This window comes from Sciurus vulgaris (genome assembly GCF_902686455.1).
Source record: "Sciurus vulgaris genome assembly, chromosome: 3".
NCBI lineage: Eukaryota > Metazoa > Chordata > Mammalia > Rodentia > Sciuridae > Sciurus > Sciurus vulgaris.
Window position 1 is genome coordinate 1,117,305 of NC_136463.1, and position 18,750 is coordinate 1,136,054.

The window sequence follows — 18,750 nt, forward strand, 5'->3', positions numbered from 1 at the left end:
ACCTCGTCCAGCCTGGGCTGATTGCACTGAACCCCCAAATGACCCAAAGAGTCATCCCCACCAACTCCTCAGTACTCCCGAGGCCACGCCTGCACAGTACTCAAGAGGAAAATTCTCCCTCTAAAGAGGAACTGACAATTTTTTTTTTGGTGCAGGGGATTGAACCCCTGGCCTGTGCATGCAAGGCAAGCACTCTACCAACTGAGCTAGATTTCCCCCCATCCCCCGCGACAATTATTGATCACAAGCGTCAAGGACCCTGGGTCGAGCATGGGAGACTATGGTCTGTTTCATGCCTATCGTGGAAGGTTCTGTTACAGGCTGGATCCTGTAAGGAGGGTAGCAAGGCCAGGATCCAACTTTGGGAGGACCAGACTAAGGGATTACAGACCCCAGGCCCTCCCTGCCCAGCTCTGACCCTGGATGGTGGCCTCAGAGATACTTCCACCTGTGTGTGCGCTTGGAGCCTTCTCTGTACTCATTCAGCAAACATATATTCAAACACTAGATACAGAGGAGACTGCCCAGAAGTAGCTCAAGACATGTACTGAGCACTTTCTGCATGCCAGGGCCAAGGCTATGAACAGGACATAGTCCCTGCCTAGGATAGGTGGGGGACAAGGAAGGGGTCCCCCCAGGGAGATGAGGGGATGCTTGGCAAGAGTCTGAAGACCAGTGGGGTGACCCTCCCACAGGAGTTTCTGTGCCTTCCTGGACAGAGGGCTAAGGGAGAGAATGTCACATACTGGGTTTGATGAGGACCTTGCAGGGGTCTTGACTTTCTGGGAGAAGGCAGGCAGCAGAACAATGGGATAAAAGGGCAGGAATTAAAGCCCTGTGTGTAGGGTGAATCCTAGGTTTGTAATCTCCTGAAACAACATTCTGGGAGGTCTGGTGAGCAACGCAGAGATGAATGGAGCTGACCCTGAGGAAAGGACCCAACTGCAACTCAGGGATAAGGGGAACCCAAATGTGAGCCTGAGGTGGCCACTTCCTGTCTCAGAAGATGCTTCTCAGAGGACAGGGATAGAAGAGCAGGTTCTCTCGGTTAGGTTTCCAGAAGTGAGGCACCATACTGGCTCATACTGGGCAAGGGCTCCTAGCCCATGAAGGTAGGAGTTCCTAAGGACAGTACAGGAAGGATTCCAGTGGCTACTGGAACACAGTCCACATTCACCTTCACCCAGGAGCTGCCCAACATTCCAGGGCTGGGCCACTGCCCCCCCCCCCTCCCCCCGGCTGCTGAACTTCAGCTGTGGGGACCAGAGGAGCCTCCCAAGGGCTATTCTTCCTTGTGACACCTAAAGACATCCTGATGTTGAGGGCCTACACTGGACCTGGCCTTCAGTCTGAACAAAGGAAAAGGGTCCATGAGAACAGAATACCATGGCAATCTGCAGCCCATTTGGACACTACCAGAACTTGTTCAGAGACGTCTTCCTGCCCCCTAGAAGCCCACTGATGGGCCATGGCCTGTCTCCCCTGCCGGTGCAGACTTATTCCAGGGCCTCTACTCAGGCACACCCTGCCTCAGGCTCTTTGATGATTCTACTCCTCCTCCCAGAACTGACTCAGGTTCCATGAGGGCTTCAGGGTGTTTCATCAAGATGTTTATTCATGAGTTTTCATATCAAAACATTGCAGCTTCATCAATATGCCAAGAAGACAGGCAAACATGGCCTCCAGCAAGGCTCAGGTACTTTAATGAGTTTTACTTATTGAATAAAAGCATCAGCATTGTGATGGAAAATAACAGGTTCCAGTCCTTGTTTCAACCCTGTCACAGCCCAAGGACTATCCCCAGACCATGGCCATCAGGCTCCACTGTGAAGAGGGGACTCAGAGGCCATCTTGGGTAAGAGGGCTAGGCCCAGGCACGGCACTGGGAGAAACGGGATCCAGATGCAGCATGGCGCCTCACTCCTTGAACTTCCACTCCTGTCGGCACATGGGGCAGTGCTGCTGCACCTGCTGTGCGTTGAGCCACTTGAGAATGCAGTGCATGTGGAAGCAGTGTGAGCACTGGCCCCACACCAGCGGGCAGTCATCGCCAGGCACCTTACCTGTGGGAGGGCCAGGAGGGTACAGCATTAGGGAGGGCCCAGCATTCTCAGGCATGCTATACAGAGCATGTGGCAAGCCTGGCAGGGGTGCCAGGACATCAGGCTGTGGCTCCTGCCCCAGACCAGAACCTCTCCTGTCTCGTGTTTCAAAGACAGAAATCAGGTCAGGCATGCCTATAATCCCAGCAGCTTGGGAGGCTGAGGCAAGAGGATTTGAGTTCAAAGCCAGCATTAGCAATTTAGCAAGGCCCTAAGCAACTCAGTGAGACCCTGATTCTAAATAAAATATTTAAAAAAAAAAAAAAAGAAAAAAAGAAAAGGCTCGGGATATGGTTTGGTGGCTAAGTGCCTCTGGGTTCAATCCACTGTGCAAAACAACAGAAATCAGGAATGTGACTAGACTCATTCTCACACAGCCCATCCCCACGAAGATCTGCAGTGAGGTGAGGCCTCACCAAGTGCTGCAGTAACAGACCCCACCCCAAGTGAAGCGGAGGGGAGCTTAGCAACCCCCTCAGAGGGAAGAAGTCTGGCTGGCCCACCAGGACCCTTGTGCCTTTAGAGGTTGGGCAGAAAGGGCAACATCTGATCTCCCAGGCCCTGAGGACCATCTGTGGCCTCTTGACCCACTGTGACACCCAGACGGTAATATCACTGGTCAAGGTGCCAAGGAGACAATCTGAGTAGTGAGCTATTTGTCTTTAACAAGGCAGGAGGGGCAGGGACCTAGATCCCCTCCCTAGACTTCAGGGATTCAGTGAGCTACACGTATCCTGGGAACACTGGTGTTTAAGAGCCAGCTCGTCCTCCCACCTACAGCTCCAAGGCTAGGGGAACAGGATGCAGACACCCAACCTGTGGGCCTGGAAATGCTTCCCCTGTGCAGAGAGGGACACTTCCTATCAAGAGAAACAGAAGTCCTGATTTCTAAGGACCTGGGAAACCCCATGGAAGTGCAGGTTCTATCAGAACACAGCAATGCTCTCTGGTCCTGCCCCAATTAGCCTGGCAATGAGGAGCTAAATCTCGCTGCCCTCAACCCACCCTCTGGTGCCAGTTCTATGTCACACCTACTCCCAGTCTCCCCACAGTGCCTTGTCCAACATTAGAATTTTCCACAAGGTCACCCCTTTCAAATTAGGGTTACAGCCTGTGAGCCTGCAGATATGGGCACCCAGTTGGCCCTGGTGGGAGGGCTGCTGTGGAAGAAGGCACTGCCTCCTTCCAGTGAGATCTTGGTAGGCAGCCTGCTGGGCATTTGATGACTGGATGTGCAGAGGATGACTCATGTGGGGGCCTGCTAGTGTCCTGATGAAATTGTATTTTTAATTAAAATACCTCTCAACAAGACTGCTTTAACCCAGGCCCCGCTGGGATGTGCAGATTTATTACAGCCTTAGTCACAATGGATTGCTCACAGGTGTTCAATTTTAGCAAGAAATCTGGCACTAGTTAACCTATCCAGAAAGCACATTAGACTTGTCAAACAGTTTGCACATTAAAATCAGCTCCCTCTAACTTAACCTCAACCACTTCAAGCATTGGACTGAATTCCCTATTTTCTACAGTCAACTGGCCCTGTTTTAACAAAATTTCAGCACACTGCGCAGGCATGAAATGCTGAGTGTTCAACTGCAAAGACCTTGTTTGCATGCCCCAGTCAAGGACCCCCCTGGCATGCTGCAGGCTGGGCTTTGAGGCTATGTGTGAGTCCATCCCTGTGGGGTCTAGCAGCTCTGGGTTCAATAGCCATCTTCAATCCACAGGATCAACTGCCCATGCCCACCCTGTGGGGAAGGCCAGGAAAGGCACAGAAGTTACTGCAAATGTTTTTAAATAAATTACTTCCCATGTTAGGTAAACGGTCTACCACTGAGCCACACCCCAGGTCGTGAACCACATCGCCAGCCTCTTTTTTATATATTTAGAGACAGGGTCTTGCTGAGTTGCTGAGGCTGGCTTTGAACTCGCAATCCTCCTGCTTCAGCCTCCAGAGTAGCTGGGATGACAGGAGGGTACCACCTGCACCTGGCTTACAAATTATTTTTTGGTACCAGGAATTGAACCCGGGGGCGGGGCTTAACCACTGAGCCACATCCCAAGCCCTTTTAATTTTTTGAGACAGGGTCTTGCTAAATTGCTTAGGGCATCACTATGTTGCTGAAGCTGGATTTACAGGCATGTGCCAACACTCCCAATCAATCTTAAAATACATTTCACCTATTTGATTAAATCAGTGTGGATTAACTCCTGGATGATGGGATTTCTTTTCAACCAGGACAGATGTAAAAATTAAGTCTAGAGCTGGGTGTGGTGGCACACACCTATAATACCAGTGACATGGGAGACTGAAGCAAGAGAATCACCAAGTTTGAGGACAATCTTGGCAACTTAGGGGGACCCTGTCTCAAAATAAAAATGTAAAAAAGGTCGGGGATGTGGCTCAGTGGCAGAGCACCCCTGGGTTCAATCCCCAGTACCACACATACACACACACAAATGATACCACAAAAAAACCCTGATAAAGCCTGGAAGGTGGGACATCTACAAGGACTACACCAAGCTTTTAAGACCCAAAGACCTTGACAACATGTAGTAGTGTAGTAAGAGACAGGGGCTATTCTAGATTACACGGCTGAAAAATGGAGCAATGTTGAAATGTTTCGTTCAAAACACCCAATGGTAGAAGGATAAATAGCTACAGATGACAGAACAAGAACCAAAATGACAGTCATGTTGTCGGATGCTACAAGAGTGGTTTAAATGAGACACAAGGTTAAAGTATTTATAGTTTAAAAACATCACTGCCTGGTATGGCGGTGCAGGCCTATAATCCCAGCAATTTGTAAGGCTGAGACAGGAAGATCACAAGTTTGAGGCCAGCATGGACAAGTTAGTGAGATCCTCAGCAATCTACTGAGTCCCTGTCTCAAAATAAAACGATTAAAAAGAAAGACGAGTAGGGATGTAGCTCAGTGCTAAAGAGCTCCTGGGTTCTATCCCCAGTACGAAAAAATAAAATACTCAGCCACAAAAAAGCAAACATGGTATTCACTTCAAAGTGGTAGGCAAGGGTGTCCTTTTTCTTGGGAAGTACTGGGGGTTGGATCACGGGGTATCTCTTGCACATGGTAGTCACGTGCTCTACTACCAAGCAACATCCCCAGTCCAAAGGTGTCCGTCTTTGTTCCACTGTTCGAGATTTTTCAAACAAAATGTTTAAGACATCTCTACCTTCGTTCCACACATGCTCAGCGTCTGAGTCTGATTACAATAAAAGGCAAAAAAAAGCAACTTTGGGCCGGGTCCCTCTTCCAGAGCCGGGTCTTGCTATGCTGGTCTCCAGCCCCTGGGCTCAAGCGATCCTCCTGTCTCAGCCTCCGGAGTAGGGACCAGATGGGAACCACACCGGCTCGTGACGGGCCTTTATGCCGACGTGATCCCAACCTGCCTAACCGTTTTCAGGAAAGGAGACAAAGCCGGGGATTCCGAGGCCCGGGTGAGCCAGCAGAGCAGGGCGCGCAGGAGACACTTACAGTCGGGACAGCAGCCATTGAACGCCATCCTGCAGATCCCACAGTTCTCGTCGTTGGCCACCCAGAGCCAAGTGGCCACACCGTTCCAGCACTTAATCTTCACCTTCATGGCGCCGGGGCCTGCGGGCCGAGGGAAGAGGATGCCCTGGATAAAGTTACTCCGCGCGGCTACAACGTTTGGGCCCCGAGGTAGGAGCGCTGCGCGAGGGCCGGGGCTCGGCGCTTCGGGCAGCTCCGGGGGCCGCGTCCCGACCGAGGAGGGCGCACGGGCCTGCAGGCCGGCCCTGCTCGCCGGGGCAGTGGTCAGACCCGCGCCCGCGAAAGGGCGCGCCCGCTCTCATTAAGTCGCCACGACGCCGCGCGGCGTTTCCAACAGGAGAGGCCGGCGAGGCGTGGTGGTCGTCCCTCCGCAGGCCTGAGGGAGGCGGGCTGGGCCCGGCCGCCGCGCGTCGCCCGAGGGCAGCTCTCCCGGGCCGGCGCTCCCAGACCCCGACCCGCGGGCAGGGAGGGGCGCAGGCCCCGCCCACCCGCGCCCTCGCACCTTCGCCGCCTAATCACGCGCCGCCCCGCCCTTCCGTTGGCGGCGCCGGCGTCCGCGCGGGAAGGTATAAAAACGACCGCACCGCGGCCGGCGCCTCCAGAGCTGCGCCCGCCGAGCCCCGCTGCCAGTGCGCACGCGCCCTCCCGCCCCGCGCGCGCCGCGGCCAATCCCCGGCCGCTCCGGGGTCGCGTCGCCGGAAGGCTGCGCGGGGCGCCGGAAGTGACGCGCCGGCGTGCTGACGCGCGGGCTGGAGCTGAGGCCCGATTCCGCGCCCGCCATGGCCGACAAAATGGACATGTCTCTGGACGACATCATTAAGCTGAACCGGAGCCAGCGAGGTGGCCGCGGCGGGGGCCGGGGCCGCGGCAGGGCCGGCTCCCAGGGCGGCCGTGGCGGCGGGGCGCAGGCCGCTGCGCGGGTGAATCGAGGCGGCGGACTCATGCGGAACCGGCCGGCCATCGCCCGCGGCGCTGCGGGCGGCGGCGGCAGGAACCGGCCGGCGCCCTATAGCAGGGTGAGTTCGGGGCCGCGCGGGCGCGGGCGGCCCAGCAGTCGTGAGTGCGGTCCGCGGGGCGGTGGGCGGAGACGAAGTCGCGCCGCGAGGCCCGGCCCCGAGGCGGGGGCTCTTCCGCCGCTTTGTGTGATCCCGACGGCCCGCGTGGCGGCGGCGGCGGCGGGAAGATGGGCGAGCGGCCCCGGGCTTGCTCTGGCGGGGACCGGGCCCGCCTCGGCGCCCGCCCCGCGGCGCCGCGCGGAGCAGGGCCGGGGTGGCGCAGCGGCCCGGGGCGCCCGCCGCGAGGCTCACGGGTCTGTTCCGTTTTGCGCTTTTCCTTCAGCCGAAACAGCTTCCCGACAAGTGGCAGCACGACCTGTTCGACAGCGGCTTCGGGGGCGGTGCCGGCGTGGAGACGGGTGGGAAGCTGCTGGTGTCAAATCTGGATTTCGGAGTGTCAGACGCCGACATTCAGGTAGGCGGCGCGCGCTGCTCCCCGCGCTGCACGCTCGGTGTCTGCGGTGTGGCCGCGTCCTTCCCGCCTTGGACCTGCGCCTTCCAGCTGCCCACAGGCCAGCCGCTGTGCTGGCGAGGGCAGTCTAGCAGACGGACCCCAGAGGCGTCTGACGCTGGGTCGGTCTGGGAAGGCGGACCCCTGCCTGACGCGGGCGCCCCATTCTCCTGCTGAAGCTTCTGTGAGTGCAAGTTCTCCGCCAGGGCGTCCAGCTCCTGCTGGGCACGGACAGGGCGAGTGTGCGGGGTTCCTGCGTTACTGATAACACGGAGGCTGCTCGCTTCCTAGAGCTCGTGCCTGCGGTACTGAGCTAAGGGGAGAAGAAAGTCCTTCCTCTCGACCAGCAAAGCACGGAAGCTGTGGTAGCCGTGTTTTCTGGCCCTGCTTGCCTCGAGCACTGTGTCTTATCTTTCCCAGATCTTGTCAGTAGCATGGTTCATTTAAACCCATCTTTGGTTGAAGACTTTTTTTTCTTTTTGATTGGACTTCAAAGTCATTCAGAGTTGTTTGTGGGACTGGGGCTATAGCTCAGTGGTAGAGTGTTTGCCTAGTACGTGCAAAGCCCTACATTCAACCCCCAGCAGTGCAAAATAAATAAAGTTGTTTTTCTGCGGAAGAGACAGCTCTTTAGGAATGAGTATTGGAGATGGCTGGGTTGGGGTACTGGGCCTCCCTGGGTTCCATTTCCCAGAGCCCAGCTGTTTGACCTTGCCATGGGAGGACAGAGCAAGGCCAGTGAGCACTCACAGTGTCTCAACACTTTTTTAAGGTGGTTTCTGGCATCCACTGGAAACCGCTTTTGGTGAACTCCACTTCCCTGCTGTGTGCCTGCAGCCGGAGCAGCCCCACACTCTGGGTTCCCTCTCCAACTCCCAGCCTGCCTGAGGTCAGGGCAGTTTCCATGGCGTGCTTGACCTCAGACTTTGAGGCAGGCTTGAGTAGGAGGAGAGGGAAAGGTGAGCAGCCAGAATCTGCCCTTGGGGGAGGGGCTGGGATAAGGGCTCCAGAGGCAGTGGGCGCTTTGAGCTGGCCTGGTCTATTAGACAGCTTCCCTTGCTCTTGGCCTCTGCTGTTTTGTGAAACAGCCCTTGGGCATATTTTACCATTGTTGACCATTGTTGAAAAAGGTAATGACTTAACCCCTATACTGGGGAGCTTTGTAGCTTCCTTTACCTGCATGGTGGTACAAATGTCAGGTCCCAAGATGGGCAGGAGTCTTCCTGACCCAGGTGCTCTTCAAAGTTGCTGTTTCTCTTGGCCCATCCTTTCCCTTGGTTCCTGTTGCCTTTGCCCCATCCCCTTTGTAGGTGGCTGCCAGGGATGTGCCCCCAAAGCATTCATACTTGCAGGGACTGTCCCTGGGCCACTAGAAGGAAAGCAGTGTAGCTGCCTTGCCAACATCTGCCCTTTCTGACTCCTAGGAACTCTTTGCTGAATTTGGAACGCTGAAGAAGGCGGCTGTGCACTATGATCGCTCTGGCCGCAGCTTAGGGACAGCAGATGTGCACTTTGAACGGAAAGCAGATGCCCTGAAGGCTATGAAACAGTACAACGGTGTCCCTTTGGATGGTGAGTCTGGGGCTGGGCCCAGGATGCCTGTGGGGCTCGTGGAGTTTGGGGCTGGCACCTGTCCCTGTAGGAATATGGGTTGCCCCTCTGGCTGAGGACACTTTGCATTTGCCCCTTTGTCTCTCTCTTCCATTCTGCCACCTCTCATGCTGCCCCACACATCTGGACCAACCTCTTGTGAACCCCCATCCAGCAAGCTACATCCCTCCCCTCCTTCAGCTCCTTCCGGAAGATTCACTTCTGTGAAGCCTTCTCAGAACCGCCATAGTACACCTGAGTGCGGGGCTGTAGTCGTAAAGACAAAGGTACCTGTTCTTCTTCCGTCAGGTCACCCACACCTGTCCACCCATGAGCACCCTGGACACCTGACCAAACAGCCCACCTAGCCTGGACTGAGAAGGAGTGAGGAGGTGTTGGTGGGGTTGTTGTTGCTGCCAATTCGTTGTTCTCCCACCAGACTCTCCAGGCCATTTCCCTTGTTGGGGGCATTGGAGACGCACAAAGGCCCTTTCCAGAGCTTGCATGGAGACCAGGGTATGGTGCCCCCTGGGCTGGCTTCAGAGCCTCTGGAGTGAGCCTTCTTGTGTTCTTTGCCACAGGCCGCCCCATGAACATCCAGCTTGTCACATCACAGATTGACACACAGCGGAGACCTGTACAGAGGTGAGTTCCATGGCCTCTCGGGTCTGTGGAGTTTGGCTTGTGTTGTATGGTCATGCCCCCCTCAAGGCCTTCCAGGTAGATCAGTGAGTTCTCTTTTCCTCATCAGCATAAACAGAGGTGGCATGACTAGAAACCGTGGCTCCGGAGGTTTTGGTGGTGGTGGCACCCGGAGAGGGACCCGTGGAGGTAGCCGGGGAAGAGGCAGAGGTACCGGCAGGAACTCAAAGCAACAGCTCTCTGCGGAGGAGCTGGACGCACAGCTGGATGCCTATAATGCGAGGGTGAGTCCCAGCAGGCCACCAAGGCCACAGTGGGGGAGTAAGTCCTTTGGGGCTAGCAAAGCTAGGAAGGGGCCGAGGCCAGGTCCTCCTGAGTGAACCTCCTCCCTCTGTTTCAGATGGACACCAGTTAAGCAGCCGGGCAAACCGCGCGTGGAACAGGACCCAGACGTCTCGTCCCTGCTCTCTGGTGGGAGGGGGTGGCAACTGGGCTGTGCAGCCAATGACGGATTTGTTTCTTTTATGTTTTAAAATAGGATTTAAAAACTCATGTAAAGGTTTTTCTTTTCCTTTTTCTTTTTTTTTTTTTTTTTTTTTTTTTTTTTTTTTAATTCTGAAACAGACCTGTTTTGTACCAAGTTATTTTTGGGATAAATTTTACTGGTTGCTGTTGTGGAGAAGGTGACGTTTTTCACCTTTGCCATAATAAAATAGAAATGTGTGTAGACCTGGAACTGTCTGATCCATCCCGCTGCTGCTGCCGCCCTTGCCTAGCAGTACTGGGTGTATGTCCTATGGAAAGGGAGAGTAGAGCCATCTGTGGTGCCTGACACGGGGTTGGAACTAGTGCTCTGGAGGTGGTGGATGCCACTCCCCTGTCCCTTTCCCCACCTTTCCTAACTACTCCTAAATCAATAGATGGAAAGACACCAGAGCAGCAGTGGCCCTTTCCCTGGAGCTGCCTGTTCACTCTGCCTATGCCACAAGGTGAAGGGTGGGTGGGTCATCTGTGCAGTTCCAGAGTTCTTCCATGGCATGCTGCTGGACTGTTCTTTCCCCTCTCTGCACTGAAGCAGGGAAACCTGGGCTCTGAGGTTCTGACTGTTCTGTGTAGTCTCCTCGTAAGCAGGACATACGTGTTCCCCCTTAATTTTGTACAGTTGTGCAGATACCCAGATCCAAGGGTGTTTGAGTCCCTCTTATACAGTTGCTTTGTGCGTGCACAGATCCTGTGCACATTTCCCAAAGACTTCAAGTTGTCTGTAGGCTCCTTGTGCCTGGTACAAGGCAAATGCCGTTACTGGGTGTTGTCCTGTAATGCTAGGAAAGAAAGTTGCGTGTGTTCCAGCATCTGTGGCAGCACTCACAATCGTCCTGAGTATCTTCGTCCTTGAGTGGTTGAACCAGGATGTGGAGAGCTGGCTGTAGTTGATCAAGTAGCTAGTGGAAGCCAAGGCAGAATCTAACCTCCATTTAATAGTGGGCAGGGCAACAGAGATAGCCTTGATGCTAAGTTGGTGATAGCATTTTGAGAATGGGTTGGGCATGGAGATGGCAGTTTCAGATCTTACTCTGCTGGGAGGTCGGGAGGACCAGGGATGGGTGAGTGTTGTGGAGACTGAGGCTGGAGAGGGAATTCACTCAGGGAACTGAAGCTTCTTGCTGTAGACAGTAGGTCTGTTGGGCACATGCCCCAGACCAGCTCTGCTTCTGAGTTTGGACTGACTTGAGTCATTCGTGAGTGTGTGTGTGTGTGTGTGTGTGTTATAGTGATGCTACTAAAAATCAGTGGCAGCCACTGGAAAAAAGCCTTTTCCTGTGCCAGGCAGGGCCATTACTAGTACCAAACAAGGTGACTCATCCTGGACCTCTGAGGAGCCTAGTCCAGTACAGGGAAGGACTGCTCCATGTCTGACTTTAGTTGCCAGGGCAGAGGAGCAGAATGAGAAGCAAAGCAGTTCATGCAGTTGGGAGTGAGGCTGTCCCTGAGAAGGTGGCCTCAGCTGGTCCTGAGTGTTGGAGCAGACCTGAGTAGGCACATGCCATACCAACCTTTCCCAGCAGGCAGAGGAGCACTTGGTGAGTGGCACCCAGTGCGGAGGACTGAGGAGGGCTGGGGGCTGTGGCATTCTTGGAAGGAAGGAAGGAAGACATTGTGAGGTGCAGCCTCAGTGCTGTAGGTGGGTGTCAGCGGAGAGAATGTCCCAGGAAGGAGCAGGCTGAAGGTGGCAGTCACTGACTGGCTGTGTGGTAGACATGGAAGGTGGGCAGAGACATCCAGGTGTCCTGTATGAGAATCTGCTTTGAACTGGACGTCTTTACTGTGTTAGCTGTTTGGCAAGTGGAAGTGACCCAGAGGGAAATTTTGGAAGAAGTGGAAATAAGGAAGATGACACTGCAAAAGCAGTGACGAGTGTTTGCCATGGGGACATGGGTGCTGTTCAGGAGGTAGAGGATGGTGGCATGGGGGTGACAGGGCTGGCCACTTGTAACTAGTGTTAGTGGGGCCAATCTGGAGGCCACCTGGTTTCCATGAGTGGTGAGCAAAAGAGCTGGATCACCTCCTTGCCGAAGTAGACCTGTGCTCCCAGTCTGCAGCACAAGGAAGCCCTCGTGTGCACTCTGGGCCGTTGAGCCTGGGTGCTTTTCAGGGAAGATTTGGGGCTCTTCTGTGGCACGTGCTGGTGAGCAGTGGAAACCAAGGTGCATGCAGTAGTCCAGGTCATCTGGAGGGCGCTGCCTCAGTTTCCTGCCTGGAGCGGGAGGAGGGAACCACTGACCCCAACAATGTCGGAGGAAAGGATGAACTTGGTGTTCTGCATGCTTTTCTCCTTTATGTTCCTCCCTCAGACCATGAGCTGCAGATGTCTGGTTGGCTGCCAGAGCCCTTCAGCTGCTCAGGGCGACCCAGTTCTTGTGTCGCCCTGTGGGCTGCATGAGAACTACAGTGATTGGCCCAAAGGAGGGCACATGACTCAGGCAGGGCAAGAGTGAGACTGGGCTTTCAGATGTGCTGAGAGAAGGAAAGGCCAGTAATGGGGAGAAACAGCAAGTCCAGGTTTTGGGGCTCTTCCCAGGGTAGTTCACAGCACCTAGCACTGACATCAACTCCAGGCATTAGAGGTGGCTCTCTGGTGCATGCATGAGCAATTGAGCAAAGGCCTGCCAGACCCCTGCACCGAGGAGGGGGCACCTCCCTTTGGAGTTCCAGTCCTATTAGACCTGACCTGACCGCAGGCCCTGGGTGCAGTTATTCAGTGGTTCAGTTGCTGTATGCAGACAGCATTATAATTGCTTCTTTTGCTGTCTATACCTTGCAAAAGGGTCATCCTATAAATTAGTTCTGATCTAGCTTTCAACAAGCTGGTAGTTTAAGTAGGAAATGAAACACAGTGAGATGTATGGTAATGAGAAGTAGGAAGTGGAAGCACAGTGTGTGGCAGACTTGAACAGCACTTCTGCTGCAAGCTGCAGTTGTCAAGCACTTGTTGAGGTCCTGGCCTGTACCTTGTACTCTACTCAGTGTTCTCTGTAGCTCTCTCATCCTTTCAAGAATTTGGTGATATGATCTTTTCACTTTAGAATTTAAAAGAAGGGGCTGGGGAGATAGCTCAAGTTGGTAAAGTGCTTGCCTTGCAAGCACAATGCCATGGGTTCAATTCCTAGCACCACAAAAGAAAAAAAAAAAAAAAGAATTTAAAGAAAATGAAGTTTATTAACTTGCCCAAAAAAAATGTGAGCGCCTGCTGCAGGTTGCAGGGAAAACAGCACTGAACAAAATAATAATCTCTGCCTAACAGAACTGTAGTGCATTCTAGTAGAGAAAAAATAGGAGAATAGCTGGGTGTGGTGGCATACTCCTGTAATCCCAGCAACTCCAGGGGCTGAGTTCAAAGTCAGCCCCAGCAATTTAGTGAGACCCTAAGCAACTTAGCAAGACCCTGTCTCTAAATGAAAAATAAAACGAGCTAGGCATTGTGGTTCAGTGATTGAGTGCCCCTGGGTTCAATCTCTGGTACAAAAAAAAAAAAAAAAAAAAAAAAAAAGTGGGCTGGCTGGGGAGGTAGCGCAGTTGGTAGAGCACTTGCCTTGCAAGCACAAAGTCCTGGGTTCGATCCCCAGCACCGCAAAAAAAAGTGGAAGGAGGTGAAGTACAGGGTATCCAGTGAGGCCACGGAAGAAAACCATGCAAGGTACGGTGGGGCGCTCTAACACGTGGCTGGTCTTAGAGCTAGCTACAGGGTGGAGTTGTGAGCTCTGCAGACAGTGGAAATAAAGCTAACGGGGAGGGCTGGGGATATAGCTCAGTTGGTAGAGTGCTTGCCTTGCATGCACAAGGCCCTGGGTTCAATCCCCAGCACCGCAAAAAAAAAAAAAAACAGCTAACGGGGAGAGGCTGAATAGCAAGTAAAAAGGCCCAACCTGAGAACACAGGAAGGGTGGGAACAGCCCAGTATTCCTGTGTGTGTGTTGTGGGGGGCAGCAGATGACATGAGGCATTTACGTGAGGACACCAGCCAGAGGGATGCAGTCTGGCTAGGGGAAGAGCTGCATGCATGGCTATAGACCAGGGCCTATGCATGTGAGACAGCACTCCACCACAGAACTATGTCCCTAGCCCCAAGGATTTGAACCCAGGGATCCACATAAGTAGGGATCCACATAAGTTCAGCAAATGTACTACCACTGTGCTATACTCCCAGTTCTCTCTTTTTGGTTGGGGTGTGGGGTACTGGGGATTGAACCAAGGGGTGCATTACCACTGAGTTTTTTTCATTTTGAGAAAGGTCTTGCTAAGTTGCTGGCTTTGAACTTGCCATCTTACTGCCTCAACCTGAAAAAAAAAAAAATCCTAGAGTTTTAATTAAAGGAGTAACCTTGCTGCAGCACAAAAAGGTGAGGACGTAAAGCAAGCCATCTCCCACCTTCCCCAGGGGAAACCTTGCTGTTCCCTTCTGCAAGGTGGACTTGGAAGTCCACCTTATTGAGAGGTGATATATTTCCACTGATTCACAGATTTCATGTCTAGCACTACTGTCAGATTCCAGAACATTCCATCACCCCCTAGCAGTCAGTCCACATTTCCCCAGTCTTAAGCAATCTACTTTCCATCTCTGGATTTGTCTGTTCTGGACATTTTATATAAATGAATCAAAATAATAGTATCGAGCTGCTTTGACAACATGTTTCAAGGTTCATTCATGTTGTGTGTGGCATGTGCCACCTTCATTCCTAAACGCTGTGACTGGGATTATAGATGTGGCCACTGTGTCTGACCTGAATATGCGCATTTTTAATTCGTTCATTGATGTGCATTTTAATTGTTTTCAACTTTGTGGCTGTTAGACCAATGTTAGTAGCATTTACAATAGTTTTGTTTTTGTTTGAAACAGTTGCTAAGGGTCTTGCTTAGTAGTTGCTGAGGCTGGCTTTGAACTTGTAATCCTTGAGCTGCTGGGTTTATAGGCGTGCACCACCGTGCCTGGCAATCCTTTTCAAATCTGGATAAGATAGAAATTATTACAGGAAGACTTTCTTTTGGAAACTTAAGAAGATTTCACTTGGGAACATTGATGGCCTTCATGGGACTGAACACCACTGGTGTTAATCAATGCAACAAAATAGATTCAAATGTTGATTTTGTTGCCAGGCCTGGTGGCCTTCACCTGTGGTCCTAGAAGACAATCGATCTTGAATATTGATGAATGCCTGTACTCCAGTCTGTTGTGCAATTAACTGCTGGTAGAACCTTAGGCTGTGGGGCCTACTTGGAAATTAGGTTTTTGTAAGCACATCCTTGAAGGGGATTTTGAGACCCTGGCCTCTTTTTTCACTTATGGATGCCATCCTAAACTGTGCTGCCATAGACCCAAATAAGCCAACAGCTCATGGACTCAAACTGGAAGCCAAAATAAACTTTTCCTTCATTTATGTTGTGTCCAGTGTTTTATCACAGTATAAGAAAGTGCAGTGTTGTTAAATTTAATACAAAAAGGTGGCTCATTGGGTGCAAAGGTGCATGCCTATAATCCCAGCTCCTTGGGAGGCTAAGGCAGGAGGGCCCAAGTTCAAGGCCAGCTGAGCAACTTAGCTACACACTCTCTCAAATAAAAAGGGCTGGAGATGTGATCTAGCATCTCTCTTCAATGCTTCTGTTGATGTCAGCCTGTTTATTTAACTGAATGTTTGAAGAGCTGTGTAATTTTGGTATTCAGATTCACTGAAAAGAATTCCTGTATAACTGCCTAGACTTCCCAGATGGTGATTTGCCACAGTTTGTTATTCTCTCCTTTTTCTGAATGAATTGAGAGAAGACTGCAGACAAGCAACTTTATCCCAAAATCCTTCTGTGAGATATATTTATTTAGGTACTGGGGATTGAACCCAGGGATGCTCTACCACTGAGCCCTTTTTAAAAAAACAACAAAAATATCTTGAAATATGAGATATTTAGGTGAATATCTGTTACTTCAATTTTTTTCTACTAATTTTAGCATCTGTTGAATCTTGGGTGCACTAATTGTCATAGTTTTTTATATTTTCCACATTCCTTTGACCCTTATTAATTGGAATTCTTATCTAAGAAGCAGCAGTCCCTTCTCCAGCATTTATTTGGTTGGTTAGTTGTCAGGATGGACTTTATTGCTCCAATAGCTTTATCTCTGGGCATTAGAGCTCTTTTAGATGGCCTGTGCCACTTTGATGTGCTCTTTTCTCCAAGGAGCCCTGGTCCCTTTCCCTGTAGACTGGCATTTAGCAACCAGGATCTTAGCACTGGCCACGTTTGCTACTTCTGACCCTCAGGCACAGCACAGGAAGCATGTGCTAAAAACCATCTACACACTGCTGGATGTGTACATTTTGGAAAATCATGAGTTCCTACAGGTATCTGACCACCCAAGTGCCACTGGGTAGTCCTGCTAAAAGAAAAGTCTTGCTTTTCTTTTTTTGGTGTTGCTGGGGATTGAACCCAGGGCCTTGTACATGCGAGGCACTCTACTGACTGAGCTTTATGCCCAGCGCCCCTTTTCTTGTCTGTTTCCTCTCTGACAGAAGCCTGGCCCTTGGCCACACTGTTTACTTGCACAGTTTTGGTGTCTGGTGTGCCCCTGGCTTTCATAGTGCAGGCCAACCCGTGAGGGGCACTCACTACCACAGTATTGGAGCACTGGTGCTCCTGTATTGCCTCGTGGGGTCCAGCATCCCCTCGGCGAGTTCTTCCCTCCGCCCGTGCCTGTGGTTTGCATGTAGTGAGCTTCTCCCTCATCCTGGCTTGCTTTCCTGAGCAGACAAAACAGCTGGGCATTGTAGGTAAACAAAGCCATACTAACGTAAGTGGAACTTTATTTCGGCTATTTCTTGTAATTGCCCAAGTTAAAGAAAAACAGCTAATTTCAGCCATTCTGGACCTGCCAACAATGTTATATAACTAGGATAACTAGGGTTGCCATGTAGCCCAGTGTATAACTAACTAACCAGTCTAATGCTTCCTTTATCTCCCCATCTGCCCTATAAAAAGCTACACTTCATGTTCCTCAGTGGAGCTCCTGATCTACTTCTGGTTTCTAAAACAAACCATTCAAGTTACCATTCATGATCCATACTATTTTTTTAAAAAATCATTGTCAAATATGTAATCATCCAAGTTCATAATAGTGCTTTAAAAAAAAACTTGGCTGGGGAATCTAGCTCAGTGGGTAGAGTGCTTGCCTCACAAGCACAAGGCCCTGGGTTCAATCCCCAGCACTGCAAAAAAAAAAAAAAAATCTTAGCCAGTATGGTTGCACACACCTGTAATCCCAGCAACTGAGGAGGCCAAGGCAGGAAGATCAAAAGTTTCATGCCATCCTGGGCAATTTATAAGACCTTGTCTCAAAATTTAAAAAGCAGCTGGGGATATAGCACAGTGGTAAAGAGCATGCCTTGGTTCAGTCCCCCTGATAGAGGGTAGACAAGCCTGATTTCTGGAACCTCAGCACAGACAGGACAGGAAGACCCCTGTGCTGAGGAGAAGCAGTTGCCCATAGCACCACCTCTGTCCCACCTGAGAAGTGCAGGGTATAGAAGACATGCAGGACTCTGGGGATTTAGTTCTGCAGGTCCTGAATGTGGGCAATGCATCAAGTCATCCTAATTTCTGTGACAAAAGTGGCTCAGGCACAGCAAAGGAGAGAGAAGTAGGATTGACCAGGTAGGCAGTGTGAACTTGGTCCACATCCTGGTGCTTGTCAACAGTTGGAACAAGGCAGCTCTAAGACCCAGGAAACTGTCAGGGACTTGGGGGCATTGTGGAGAAAGTAGTCAGTTTTGTTAGGTGTGATATTGTTAGGTTAAAAATAAAACATTCCAGGGCTGGGGTTGTAGCTCAGCAGCAGAGCACGTGCCTTGCACATGGAGGTGCTGGGTTCAATCCTCAGCCCTGCATAAAATAAATAAAATGAAGGTATGGGGTCCATCTACAACTTAGAAAAACATATTAAAAATAAGTCAATAAAACATTCCTACCTGGTGCCATGGTGCATGCATTCCTGTAATCCCAGTGATTTGGGAGACTGAGGCAGGAGATCCCAAGTTTAATCTGGTGAGACTCTGTCTCAAAATAAAAATTTTTAGTAAAAAGGGCTCAGAATTTAGCTCAGTGGTAAAGCACCTCTGAGTCCAGTGCCCAGCACCTCACACTCACAAGAGGCCATACCTGCTTTACTGAGGAGGTTGAAGCAGGGTGATCACAAGTCTGAGGTTAGCCTGGGCAACTTGGACCCTGATTCTTAATAAAAAATAAAAACGTCTAGGGATGTATGTAACTCAGTGGTAGAGTACCCCTAGGTTCCATACACCAATATAAGTAAGTAAATCAAAGTATTTTTTTAAAAATCCATTCCAGGACTGGGCATAAGCTTAGCTGGGTGGTAGAGCACTTGCCTAGTATGTGCAAGGCACTAGGTTCAATCCCCAGTACTACAAAAAAAAAAAAAAAAAAAAAAAGACAATTCATATAACTAAGTGCCAGACCTTTACACTAAGAATTCTATAAGATATTGACAGACTAAAGCCAAGTGTGGTGGATACCTAATAATCACAGACTTTAGCGGCTGAGGCAGTTTCAGATCAGCTTGAGCAATTTAGCAAGACCCTCTCTCAAAATGAAGAAACAAAGGGGAAGTAGGAGTGTTTGGGGCCTGGGTTCAGTCCCCAGTACTGAAGGGCAGGGGTAGTACTTTTATCTGAATCATGTGAAAAGTTTAATCCCAAATTGCTGGGATTACAGGCATGGGCCACCACACCCTGCTATTGCCATTTATACAACATGTCAAGAGCTTCAAAGGTCCCAGTGGAGAAGTGGCCTCTGCCTATGGGGAGTCCTTCTCAACA

At 51.3% G+C, this 18,750-nt stretch overlaps 2 protein-coding genes across 3 annotated transcripts; one reads left to right on the forward strand and one right to left on the reverse strand.

Moving 5' to 3' along the window:
* Positions 1-1,681: 1,681 nt before the first annotated feature.
* Positions 1,682-6,279, reverse strand: ANAPC11 (anaphase promoting complex subunit 11). Its single transcript, XM_079133732.1, has 3 exons — positions 6,141-6,279; positions 5,600-5,719; positions 1,682-2,063 (listed from the first exon to the last, which is right to left on the reverse strand). Exons 2-3 carry the CDS (start codon positions 5,706-5,708, stop codon positions 1,918-1,920), a joined length of 255 nt encoding a protein of 84 aa, XP_078989858.1. The 5' UTR covers positions 5,709-5,719; positions 6,141-6,279; the 3' UTR covers positions 1,682-1,917.
* A 114-nt stretch (positions 6,280-6,393) lies between these two features.
* ALYREF (Aly/REF export factor) lies at positions 6,394-13,131 on the forward strand. Of its 2 annotated transcripts, XR_013762834.1 has the most exons (7): positions 6,394-6,654; positions 6,977-7,108; positions 8,569-8,716; positions 9,316-9,379; positions 9,486-9,660; positions 9,777-12,062; positions 12,111-13,131. XR_013762834.1 is itself a non-coding variant. In XM_079133731.1 (6 exons), exons 1-6 carry the CDS (start codon positions 6,418-6,420, stop codon positions 9,789-9,791), a joined length of 771 nt encoding a protein of 256 aa, XP_078989857.1. In that variant the 5' UTR covers positions 6,394-6,417; the 3' UTR covers positions 9,792-13,131. The 2 variants fall into 2 exon arrangements, 1 of the variants encoding a protein (XP_078989857.1); XM_079133731.1 differs by having other exon boundaries at positions 9,777-13,131.
* Positions 13,132-18,750: the final 5,619 nt, after the last annotated feature.